Source organism: Callionymus lyra, chromosome 5, assembly GCF_982586985.1.
Source record: "Callionymus lyra chromosome 5, fCalLyr1.hap1.1, whole genome shotgun sequence".
Taxonomy (NCBI): domain Eukaryota; kingdom Metazoa; phylum Chordata; class Actinopteri; order Syngnathiformes; family Callionymidae; genus Callionymus; species Callionymus lyra.
The window spans coordinates 8695822-8709255 of NC_141822.1; the positions used below are offsets into that span (position 1 = coordinate 8695822).

A 13434-nucleotide genomic window follows, 5' to 3' on the forward strand; every position below is an offset into this window, starting at 1 on the left:
AGTGAAGAGTTTTAAGGATCAGAGAAATGTGAGTTCTTCTACTAGAGCGGGTTAGAATTATCACTGCAGAGTTTTGTATTAACTTCAGGCGAGACAGATCCTTCTTGTTTGGACATGAAAATAAACTTACAATAGTCTAAGTTGTGTTTAAAACACTGGCAATAAAGGTTTCTAATTCTGATGTTGAAATGGTTTTTGTTTTATTGGATTTTAATGAAAATTAATTTTCTTTTCCAAATATTGTTTGGGATTCTAATTCCAATAGTTCAAAATAAAATCCTCTATTTATCATATTTTATTGGCAGCCTTTAAATATAAAAAAAATGTTCCACCATGATTGGCTGAAAATCGAACAAGTAGCTCGGTACTCTATTGGTACTGTCTGGTGACACTAAGTGTTTTGAATTCAAAGGACAACACATTCAAAATATATTGAATTTAAAACATGTATTTTTGTACTTTTGGAATTAGAATATAAAACTACGCATTTAAATATATATTTTTTAAACAATAAAGTGCACCAGAGTTATAATATATAATAATAATAATAATAATAGTAGTAATAATAAAAATAATAACAATAATAATAATAATAATAATAATAATAATAATAATAATAATATTATGATTTTTATCGGTATGTTAAGAATGCATGGTATTTAAAGCGACATTTCTAGAAGGTCGCCGTACCACGTACATTAAAAACTGCGAAAACATTTAAAGATCAATGAAAATGTAACAAACTGTCAACAAAGGTGGATGAAAATTAACTAACTAACTAGTAATGATGATAAGGGGTTGAAACTGTAGTGATACGTTAACTAAACTTATATATTTTGGCACCAGTTTGGTCATCAAACAGGATGTAGCTTCAAAAGTAAAGACACTTATTGAAACATATATTTTTGTAACAGTTTAATAAATAAAGTACCTACTTCCGCGCTGTTGATCATCACACTTTCATCCTTGGTTGCAGAAGATTTGCAGATGTGCTCCCGGTTCAGTGGGTTTGTAATGTGATGTTCATATTGGTCTCCTAACCATTATTATCAAAGCGCTTTTGAAGACGTGATGGAACGATAAGATCATGATCGTTTCTGCAGCTTCACAGCTCTTTTGATTGCGGCTTTTAAAACTGACGAGATGCAGTCGCTGCGATCATGATGCTGGTGGTCATAATGATTTGGCTCTATAGCTCAGCTCTCTTACGCAATTATCAACGGAGCTGTGAGTCGCTTAATGGAAGTATATAAGGTAAGGTAAGGTAAGGTAAGGTAAAACTTTATTAACTTTATAAATATCAGTGACATCTGAATATTGAGTAATTGAATTTCAAATTAAGCTTTTGTAAATGTTTTATAAGTATTGAATTAAACTATGTGAGTGTGTTATCTTATGTCATTCTTTTATTATGTACTGCCACCACAAACACATTTATGTTGTGTTTAAAACACTAGCAATAGAAGTTTCTTATTATGATATTGAAATGTTTTTTTTATTATTATTTAAATACTTTAAGAGAGTGTAAGGTAAGGTAAGGTAAGGTAAAACTTTATTGATCCCTCAGGAGGTCTCCTTCGGGAAATTGTTATTTTCCAATAGCCAGCAATTTTTCATAAACAATAAAAAATAATACATACAAAATAAAATAAGAAGAAGAACATAAAGAGAAGGAACAAGATGACACAATCTAAGTCTAAAGATAAAGACAAAGAACATAGGTCTAAGAAAAACAACAAAGACAAAGGATACAAAGAATAACATAGAACAGAACATCCAGATACTCTCACTCCACTCCTGCCCCCGAACTCAGAATTGTACAATTTAATAGCCCGAGGGATGAATGAGTCCCTGAGTCTATTAGTGTTGCACCTGGGAGGAGCATTCGTGCTTCATCTGCTTCTCTGCTCACTGATGACAGTGTTCAGAGGATGACTGTCATCATCCATGATGGACAGTAGTTTGTTCTGTATAGTAGTGTATATTGAAAGGTTTTTTTTTTTTTTTTAAATAATCTAATTAATAAAATATTGGAATGCTAATTCAAATGATTAAAAATGAATTTTTCTAAATTCAACTTTCTTTAATTGGGAGCGTTTTTATATTAAAAAAAAATAGTTCCACCATGATTGGCTGAAAATCGATCAAGTAGCTTAGTACTCGTTTGGTTTGGTCTGGTGCTACTATTATACTAAAATACACAACGAATTCCAAATATATTGATTTCATAAAATTAGTTTTTTTGTACTATTGGAATTAGAGTATAAAACTATATGTGTACAAAAAAAACTTCGAAATTATTCGTTTTTTACAAAATTCAAAAATTTCAATATAATAAAATAAATATTAAATCCTTAAACATTTCAATAAAGTGCACTGGAGTTCTGGGATTTAAATTCTCATTATACAAATATAACATTTTCTAAACTCAACATGTTGTAATTCGCAGCATTTACCATATAAAAAATGTTTGAATAATAGTTCCTCCATGATTGGCTGAAAATCGATCGAGTAGCTTTATAATAGTATTGTCTGGTGACACTGTTATATATTCAGGTGTGTATTGAATTCAAAGTACAAAAAATCAAAAGTACATTGCATTTAGAAAATGTATTTATGTACTAAATAAATATTCATTTTTTTTATAGAATTCAATTATTTAAAAAAAACGAATTCGAATTTCGACATACAAATTAATAATTGTAATCCTTAATTAAACACATATTTAAACCTTCAATATAGAAATGATTGAATAAAAAAATATTAAATTCTTTTAAAAACCCATTTCAATAAAGCAAACGTTTTAAAGAAAAAAGTTAAATGTTAAAGTCAACTATTCAATATTCTGGTGGTACTGATATACTTCCTGATGTCATAATAATAATAATAATGGAAATCCACAGAATAATTTTAAATATAAATTATTTAATTATCTTTAACCAACGATTAGCTCTTGTAAGGTGCGTGTTTTGTAGTGTCCTCTAGGGGGAGCACTTGTCCTCTTGTTCATCCAACATTTGTCGTTTCTTTACACAACTTCTCTTTTATTTAAACTCGGTAATTGTTTGACGATCAGAGCACAAAGTTGTGAGTTCAGTCACTGAAGCCTGAAGTTAACGATCCAGTGAAGCAAAAATAACAATAATCCGAGAGCAACGATTCTCACTGAATCATCGATTATTTTAACGGTGGATTAATTTCTCTTCGAAACTCGTTGTTTTCGAGTCAGGTGTGTTTTGACATTTCCGGTCAGATGGTGTTTGGTTTCGAGAAGGAAGCTCGAAGGAACAGATGGCGGCGGAAGATGTCGTGACATCCAGCGTGTCAATGTCGTCCAAATATAAAACGTGTTTAAGACTCAAGAGCTGCGAAGAAAAAGACGGAAATATCGACGCAAACATTCATGACTGGAGAAGGTTTTAGTTCGTTCGGCCAAAAATAACACGAGTCGAAGTGTGAACGTCACAGTTTGAATGAACTCAGGTTTCTCTTTTTTTAGTGTTTATTTTTCTATATAATAATCCATAATTCTTGATCCTCTGTCAATAAAACATCCATCAATACAAGAGCGTACTTTTAAAAACGCATACCAAAAACACGAAAACTTCTAAACGCAATATTTTTGCAGATATTTATTTTGTCTAAAGAATTTTTGTTGTTTTTTAGGCATTAAAAATAAAAATAAACAGAATGTTCTTGCGCAGCAAACATTAAAGAGAAGTGAAAGTGCTGCGGTAAGTTCAAGTCATATTTCTGGTCACAAAAAAAAGAGAATAAATGCTGAAAAAAACATGGATTTAAATCTTAATTTGTTGAATAGTTTTGCTTAATCCTCAACATGAAACTGTATTAAAAGTTGAAACTATCTGATACATATTTTGTAGTCCAGACGTGAACAGAATATACGTGTAAAATGAATGATTACTTCTATTTTTTTCAATTATTTATTGAAAAATAAATGAATTAAGCTTTAAATTCAGAAATTATTAAATTCAATTATTCAAATAAATGCTTAAATCTTTTAGAAATGTTAACACTATGAGGCACTGATATACTTCTACAATATTGTGGATTTGATGCTCGTGTGCTTCAAAATCAGACATATTTTGGAGTGGTTTAAATAAAATACATCAACATTATTGACAAGTTTTCCGATCCAAAGAAGTATTAAAGAGTAAATATTAAAATTGAATTGATGTTTTATTAGTCTAGATTCAAATAAAGGCAATAAATAAGATTTATTCGTCTTTCTTTTGACATATTTTATGAACTGTTTAAACCTGTATAGAAAGATAATTTCTCCACACGTGAATTTATTTTTATTCCTTGTATTGCGACAGTTGAATGTTGGCAAAGAGGCAAACGCCAAATAAATAATTGTGTCTCTTCACCTCCTTTATTCAAGAGATGAAAAACGGAAGCTAAAACCTGATTTACACAGAACTGTTGTCTATTTACACACAAACATGAAGGAAAAACAAGTTTGACTTGAACAGAAAATGGAGCTTAAAACAGAAACAGGAAGTTTAATGTTGAAATACCAGCAGATGTTAAATACAACTTTGAAAATCTGTGCTTTTCGAAAAGGTGACAAAAAATCCCAGTAATGAATACTTACAAATGTCTGAAAAGCTAGTGTTTCACTGAAGAACAGAGTTGGAGTTGGAGGAACAAACAGGAAGCAGAGGCACAAGTTCTGTGACACATGATTGACTCGTACATCTCAGGGGTCAAACTCAAGGTCAATTCTTAAACGGGGAAACTCTCAGATAGAACATATTTAGTGTAGAATATGTTGAGTGTGAAAGGATCATTTATGTCTTTTGCCATAAAATTGAGGATGATTTTTTTTTTCTTAAAATCAGATTTCGTTCTATTTTTCGTTTCCAGACATTTAGTTGAAGACGTGTTTGAACATTTTGTTCCCATTAATGGATAAGTTTGACGCCTCAGATGTAGATGATCAGGCAGGAAATAAACTGTACATCACACATTAAGGTTAACCCTTGTGTAATCCATGGGTCAAAGTTACCCGGTGAACAAATGTGTTTGTGGTATCCCTTGCGTTGCCTCTGAGTCAGGGTGAACGACCTCCCTGGCTTCCATGAATACATATGCAGCGGTTCGCCGGGTCACTTTGACCCTGTGATAACACAAAGGTTAAGGTTCACATTAGTGAACAGAGAGCTGGTTTCAAGGCGGGAAACAGTCTTGATCTCAAGAGGAGAAAAGTGATAAGAAAGTAGATCAGTGTCATCAGAGTATTGAGTGATTGAATTTAACTTTATTTAAAGAAAAAATGGTTGTTCTTTAATTCAATTATCTCTACATTGAAAGATTGTTAAAACATTTTTTAATTGATTAAAAAGATTTATACATAGAGTTTAATATTCTAATTCCAATAATTAATAAATAATTTCCACAAAGTCAATATTTTAAAATGTATAGTCTTTTAAATTCAATATAAAAATGTTGCAATAAATACCAATACCAACATTTTCATACTAAATGTAAAGGCTATGAATTAAAAAGTATCCAATTTTGAAAATGCATTTTTTATTTATTGGAATTAGAAAATCAAACTCTATGTGTAAAAAGAATATTTGGAAAATATTCCTCATTTTTTAATTCAAATATTCCCAAATAAACTAATTCAACCATTCAATATAAAATATACAAATTATTTAAATCAAATATTCCAAATGAAATGCTTAAAAACTACATAAAAAAACTTAATTAAAAATAGTTTCAACATTTTAAAAGTTAAATTTAACTGTACAATATTCTGATGACACTGAAATACTTCCATAATCTCAGCGAAGTACAACACACATTTAACGCGACCTGAGCAATACTGACTTTTTCAAAAACTTTCAGCAGCAACTCTTAAAACATTCAAAGGAACATTCGTGACCTTTTTGCGCTTCTGCTGTGACCGCGGGGGCTCGAGTTTGTCCCAGCTACATAGGGTGAGAGGCAGAGGTAACAAGAGGAGTACCTGGAGGAAACCAATACTCGAATAAAACACATGAAAGTATGTTTTAAATTGATTGAACAGGGTTTAACACCCACTGACTCTTGCAGTCTATTCAACACATTCGGTTTTTAATTTGAACTTCACAATTAAACTGACAAACTCGCTGAAGTACTTTCACAAATATCACTTTACTCGTGGTACTCAAGAGTATTTTGTCAGTTTAAAAATTCCATTGGCTTCTTTTATGGAGGTCGATTTTTTATTTTTTTTAAAGTCCCTTCAATGAAAACATTTAAATTAAAAATCAAGATAAAAATATTAAAAATGTTACTTTAATAAAGAAAGAAAGATATTTTCAGTAAAAATGGCTCTTCATTGAAAAAAAAAAAGTTGCTTCAATCAAAAGAAATATTTTCAATATTAAGAAAAATGTCTTCAATAAAAAAAAGGATCTGTAATCATGAACAGATTTGAAATCAAAAATAAAATGTGCAATCGAAATTAAAATGTCTCATTTTTTTAATGCACTGTTTTTTATTTATTTAAATAACCATGTTAATGTTTAGGTCTTATTATGGGATTGACATCTGTGTCTTCATTATTAAATCCCCCCAAAAATGCTTTAACCAATTAAAGTTTATTGATTTTTTTTTTTTTTTTTAATTAAAACAATCTTTTCATTTAAACAATTAATTTCATATACATTTTTTCAACTTTTTTATTGAAACATTTTTTTTTATTGAACACACTTTGATTTAAACAATATTAATGTTTTTTGATCGAAGCGACAAGATTTTTTTTTTCATTTGAATAAAACAGTTTTTAATTCTGTGGGTTTTTTTTGTTTTACTTAACCTCTATTTTATTGCAGCAACATTTTTTCACTGAAGCCACAATTTCTTTTTTTAATGATAATCGTTTTTTTGATAAAGCATCAACTTTTTCTTTGATTTAAACTGTTTTTGACTAGTTTTTTAATCGACGCAACCTGTTTTTTATTTCATTAAAATAACTTTTTTCTTTTTTATTCTTGAAACCTTTTGAACCCTTTTATTGAAGCTATTAAAGATTTTTCCACCGAAGCCACGTTGATTTAAACAACATTTTTTCAATGATAATGTTTTTTTGAAGCAACTGAAACGGTTTTTGGCTGAAAATGTTTATATTTATTTAATTGTTTTATTGAAGCTTTTTTATTCAATTGAAAAAAACATTTTTTTTTGAAGCCACTCTTTCTTGGATCATTTTTTAATTACAATATTTTTGGATGAAAGCAAACGTATAAATCAAATCAAAAGGAATCATCAATAAAAAAATCGACCTCCATATTTGTCTACACAGGCGTGTACATGAACTTGTGGGATCATAGAAAAACTATCTTCTTCTCACAGTGAAACTATCTTGTTTGCATATACGGATCATCCTGTCGCCGCGAGCTTCGGCGACAAGACTTGAGTCTCAGGCGTCACATGCAACAAGAACGTCTGATGGTGGATCGGGTCCTTCAGGCGGGTCTCAGAAGAACGGGCTCCAGCTGAAGGTGCTGAAGGAGATGAGAGCCTGGCAGGTGTTGGAGGAGAGCCACACCGTCTCCATCAGGCTGAAGTGGAAGAAGCCCAGGGCGAAGCCGCACGCCATATCCGTCAGGTGGTGCCGACCCAGCAGCACCCGGGACAGGCCCACCAGGACGGCCCACAGCACCAGCAGGATGCGCAGCGGCACCGCCAGCACCAGGTGGGACAGCAGGAACTTGGAGACCATGGCGGCTCTGCTGGCGTGGGCGGCGGGGAAGGAGTACATGTCCATGGATATGCAGTCCAGGAAGCCCGGCGACATCTCCCAGGGTCCTTTGCGCTTGACCAGCCTCTGGACGCCGGCCACCGTCATCACGTCCACCAGGAGCGCTGGAGGACACGGAGAGAGTTTTACAGTCAAGTTTTCTTTTTAGTTTTTTTTTTTCTTTCACGGATTTCAAGAAATCTAGGAAAATGTTCATGTATTTTTAGTTTGATAAGATACATTTTAAGTAGATTTTTTATTCAAGTTTATACTTAAATCTAAAGAGGGCCTTAAAAATGGGGGATTATTTAAATATGTTATATCTTCGGAATTAATTTTATATTTATTTTTATTTAAAAATCTTTTGTGATTTGTCAATTTAACTTTAAACCAAAATGTATCTTTATAATTAAAAACATAAATTGATGATTATATTGGTTGAAATTTGATTTAATTTTGATAGTGTAGCTTCATGAAACAGTGTCATTATCTTCAGAGTCCACTAGATGGCGTCTCTGAAGTATTTTGCTTTGTTTTAAAACGACTGCTCTCATGAAACATCATTTTTAAACGGATGGCGCCACCTACTGACCTCTACACAACATGACGCTGTTTCATGAAGCTTTGTGAAGTTTGACATATAGTTTTAATTTGTGTTTTAGCTCCACTTCTAAACTGTGTTACTCTATTATTTATTTATTATATTTCTCCTTATTTATAATATGTTTACTACATGTTTAATGAAGCGTTTATGTTGAATCTTTTTTGTGAACTGAATTTTTCCTAATCTAAGAATAATAAAGGAAAATAAATCAATTAATAAATCAATCTTAATAGATTTTCTAAATATTTCCTCCACAGTGTTTGCTTTTATTTAAACAGCATTTGTGGAGAATGAAGCTCAGAACACCAAATATTACAATATCATATATATATATATACACATATTTAATGTGCATCAATCCATAACCATAAGTTAATTACATATTATTCAAGTAATGTATTGTTTTTTTTGTTTTTTCAAGGTAAATATGTGGAGAGTTTTAAAATATATATATTAAAAAATGTGTTTCCTTCATCTTAATTGGGCTAAATAGCATCTATTCATATAATTACTTGACATAAAGCAACAGATTTTGGGATATTTTAACATTTTTAACGTGGATAAAAAAACAAAACAGCTGTTAAAACAAAGTCAAAAGAGTATTGATCATATGAGTTAAAGAATAAAAAAAACAACAAGGATTAAAGAAATGATTAAAGACAAAGATCAACTAAATTAAGTAACAAAGAGTTTAACTGAACTCATGAGAACTACAGGAACAAAGACAGTTACAGTAGGAGCAACACAATAAATATCACAGATTATAATCTCACTTTAACAAATACTTTTCTATTCCGTATCATTTTATTCATGTTAACTACAAACTAAAATCAATTTTCATTAAAAAATAAACACATTTTCTTGTTATATATAAACTTTAATCTTTTAATCACATTTATAATTATCTTGTGTATCCAGTACATTTTTATATTTAAGAAATTCCCTTTGAGTTCTTATGGATAGTTTTTGATTATTATTGTACATTTTAGAGGTGAAGATACCAGGAGAAAAGAAGAAGAAGAAGATTAAGAAGAAGAAGCAAAATAAGAAGTAGAAGTTGAAGTAGAGGTAGAAGTAGAAGTAGAAGTAGAAGTAGAATAAGGAGTAGAAGAAGTAGAGGTAGAAGTAGAAGTAGAAGTAGAATAAGGAGTAGAAGAAGTAGAGGTAGAAGTAGAAGTAGAAGTAGAAGTAGAAGAAGAATAAGGAGTATAAGAAGAAGAAGAAGAAGTAGAAGTAGAAGTAGAAGTAGAAGTAGAAGAAGAATAAGGAGTATAAGAAGAAGAAGAAGAAGTAGAAGTAGAAGTAGAAGTAGAAGTAGAAGTAGAAGTAGAAGTAGAAGTAGAAGTAGAAGTAGAAGAAGAATAAGGAGTATAAGAAGAAGAAGAAGAAGTAGAAGTAGAAGTAGAAGTAGAAGTAGAAGTAGAAGTAGAAGTAGAAGTAGAAGTAGAAGAAGAATAAGGAGTAGAAGAAGAATAAGAAGTAGAAGTAGAAGTAGAAGTAGAAGTAGAAGAATAAGAAGTAGAAGTAGAAGAAGAATACAGTAGAAGAAGAAGAAGAAGTAGAAGTAGAAGTAGAAGAAGAAGAATAAGGAGTAGTAGAAGAAGAAGAAGAATAAGAGTAGAAGTATAAGTAGAAGTATAAGTAGAAGAATTAGAAAAAGAAGCAGAAGAAGCAAAATAAGAAGTAGAATAAGAAGTATAAATTGAAGTAGATGAAGAAGAAGGATAATAAGAAGTAGAAGAAGTAGATTAATAATAAAAAGAAGCAAAATAAGAAGTAGAAGTAGAAGTTGAACTAGAAGTAGACATTATTATTATTATCATTTTTTTATTTTAATGAAAGAAGAAAACATGAGGTTATTAACAGTTTGCAGAACCATAATTATATTAAGTTATAATTTAGATGAAAAAAGACTTGTTTTTCTACTACATAAAAGGCAATATTATGTTAAAGTTTCCTAAAGTTCATCATCAAAGAAACTGGATAAGGATCTTCAGGAACCAGCAGGTGAAAGGACATGATTTTCCACCAGGCTGTCAGGAGACTCAACCCTCAACCTCTGCTTCAACTCTTATCTGTGCTTTAACTTTGTTCTTCGTTTTTTTGTTTATATTCTGTTTATTAGTTGATTATTTGAGTTTGTTGATTATTGAGTTCATTTTGTTGGTTATTTATTTTCTTGAATGTCTTCATTAATGTCAGTTTAAGTCTTGAACTGTTTGTTACTGACGGTACGTTTTCCTTCTTCAACAGCAACAGTTTACAACATTGATGTTATTTTGAAGCTTCGTAAACATGGATTATTTAAAATGTTGAGACAAATGTGTCAACAGATAAATAAAAGGAGGCAGAAAAAAAAGATTATAAAATCATAAAAGCGGGAACCTTGTTGCATTTTCATGATCTGATTTCAAAACAAATAAATGAAAGATTTGTGTTTGTTGTTATGCATTTAAAAAGAATCGAATGAGAAAAATCGGGGAATAAATGTGTCAAATATTGGTTAATCGGCAGATATTAAAGCAGAATGTTACGAGTAAATCTATGTTGATGTAGCAACAAGTACTGTTTTTATTATTTTGTTTTCTGGTTCATGATCTGAGTTGTGATCCACGGATGTCGCAATAACCAGTCGGATCAATAGATAAGTCGTCATTTTTATGCCGTAATTTACTTTCCGTAATGAACTTTGTATCGACATCTCGACATGACAGTCTAGACGTCAGACGGAGAGAAACATTTCTGACGATTTTTGTTTTATTTAATAGAATTAGCATTGATGCTAACTGTTTTAGCATCTCTGTATATGTCATGATAGTAAATGAGCTCATGATAACAACTTCAACAACATTTGTTTCAGTTGAAATAATCAATTGAGTTCATGTGAGTTATTACTTTGAAAAACATAAATATATATTTTTTTATTTAATAGAATTAGCATTGATGCTAACTGTGTTAGCATCTCTGTAAAGAACATGATAGTAAATGAGCTCATGATAACAACTTCAACTACATCCGTTTTAGTTGAAATAATCAATTGAGTTCATGTGAGTTATTACTTTAAAAAATATATATATATTTTACGTTTATTGTCTTTGTAAAACTTGAGGATAGAAGTTATTTATAGCAATGTTGCTAAAGAAACAAGCAGCAGAAAAACATTATTTGATGGATATCATGTATGTTTTGAGGAAGATATTGTACTTCAAGTGTGAGTCACTATAAATTGACGGTTCAGTGACATTTTAATCAAAACATGTTAACAAAATCTCAAATATTCTGCCTTTTGTGTTGCAATTATTTTGACTGCGTTTAAATCTAATATTATTGAGATTTTTTTTACTTCGATTTAGATTTATCCCATGGATGGAAAGTACTGCGTAGAATTATCCTTAATTTCCACGTTTTAAAAATAATCATAACATTTTGAAACTACATTTCAATAATACTTCATTTGTACCACTTTGCATTTTTACTCACTACAACTCCAGATATTACAAAGACACTGTTTCTTTAAGTGACATCACTCAAGGTGACATAGCATGGTACAGGGTCAATTTGTTTTTTTCTGGAGATGAAATCTTATTTACCATAACCACACCCACTCTGCTGTGATTGGTCAAACATCAAGGTTTGTCACTGCGCGTCATCAATCCCGGAAGTCTCCACCTTCGAGGGGACGCGTTGTATAAACAAAGCGGGGCGTGATTACAGCTGGCTGGAGGAGGAGCGAAGCCATTATTATACGTCATAATAGACTCTCGTAACCTCTTGTTCGCCCAGATTTCAGAGCAACTTTATAAAGTGATTTGTTCTAAACATGGTCATGATGAGGGTCTTAATAGTCTCCACCTCCAAGGGGACTCGTTGTATAAACAAAGCGGGGTGTGATTACAGCTGGCTGGAGGAGGAGGAGGAGTGAAGCCATTATTACGTCATAATGGACTCTTGTAACCTCTCGTTCGCCCAGATTTCAGAGCAACTTTATAAAGTAATAAGTTAAAAACATGGCCATGATGAGGGTCTTAATAGTCTCCACTTCCAAGGGGACTCGTTGTATAAACAAAGCGGGTTGGGATTACAGCTGGCTGGAGGAGGAGGAATGAAGCCATTATTATACGTCATAATGGACTCTCGTAACCTCTCGTTCGCCCAGATTTCTGAGCAACTTTCTTAAGTAATAAGTTAAAAACATGGTCATGATGAGGGACTTAAGATCTTGGAGATGAAGAAGGTTTACTAACGTGAGTCAGGAGGGTCTAAGGTTAGATATATTTTTAAAGTGTTTACCGAGCAGCAGGTTGACCAGGACCTCCTGTCCCGCCAGCGTGTTGCTCCTGGTCAGGCACACGAGCGTCCCCACGATCCACGTGATCCCGTGTCCGGTGAGCGACAGCAGGTTGACGATGGAGCGGCAGCCCCCCCACGAGGAGCCCGTGGACGCGCACACGCCCATGCGCTTGGACAGACAGATGTCGATGGCGAGCAGCGAGTTGATGGCGATGCCTTTGAAGGAGGGGTTCAGCTGCATGCAGTCCTCCTCCGGCATCCGCGAGTCCCGGCGCTCCTTGCTGCCGGCGTCCGGGGCCTCCTCGCCCGCGGAAGCGGGGGGACTCGCCTGGTGCTGCTTGGCCGGACCGGGTCTCTTGGTGCCGGACCCTCGACCCTCGGGGGCCCCGCCTCCGCCCGCGCGCAGCGGCTGGTTCAGGGACATGAACTCGGGTCTCCCCAGGACGCTGTTCCTCTCCCGGGCCCGGGATCTGGCGCTGGTACCGGCGGGCATGTTTTTTCTGGGGCGTCCAGTCTCAGCAGCGACACAATATGGACCAGGATCCGGAAGATATTAGTTCGAGTTCCCAAAGACTAGTCCAGGAATAAACCCCCCCTCTCCCCTCCCTCACTGACCCCCCCACCACCCCACCCCCCCCAACACTGGCCTTAATAGATATATTTAGACGAGCAAGGAATGCGTGGTGGTCCAGACGTCAAGACCCGATCCAGCGAAACCTGATCCACTGCACGAAAATAAACGAACCTCATCAGCACCAGGTCCTGCCAGGAAACACGCGTGGAA

The 13434-nt window shown here is 33.3% G+C and overlaps 1 protein-coding gene across 1 annotated transcript; it reads right to left on the reverse strand.

The window, feature by feature from the left end:
- Positions 1-6379: 6379 nt before the first annotated feature.
- Positions 6380-13220, reverse strand: LOC148079233 (inactive phospholipid phosphatase 7-like). The gene is made up of 2 exons (XM_087792432.1): positions 12651-13220; positions 6380-7881 (listed from the first exon to the last, which is right to left on the reverse strand). The coding sequence occupies exons 1-2, from the start codon at positions 13141-13143 to the stop codon at positions 7493-7495; spliced, it is 882 nt and encodes a 293-aa protein (XP_087648558.1). The 5' UTR covers positions 13144-13220; the 3' UTR covers positions 6380-7492.
- Between the last annotated feature and the right edge of the window lie 214 nt (positions 13221-13434).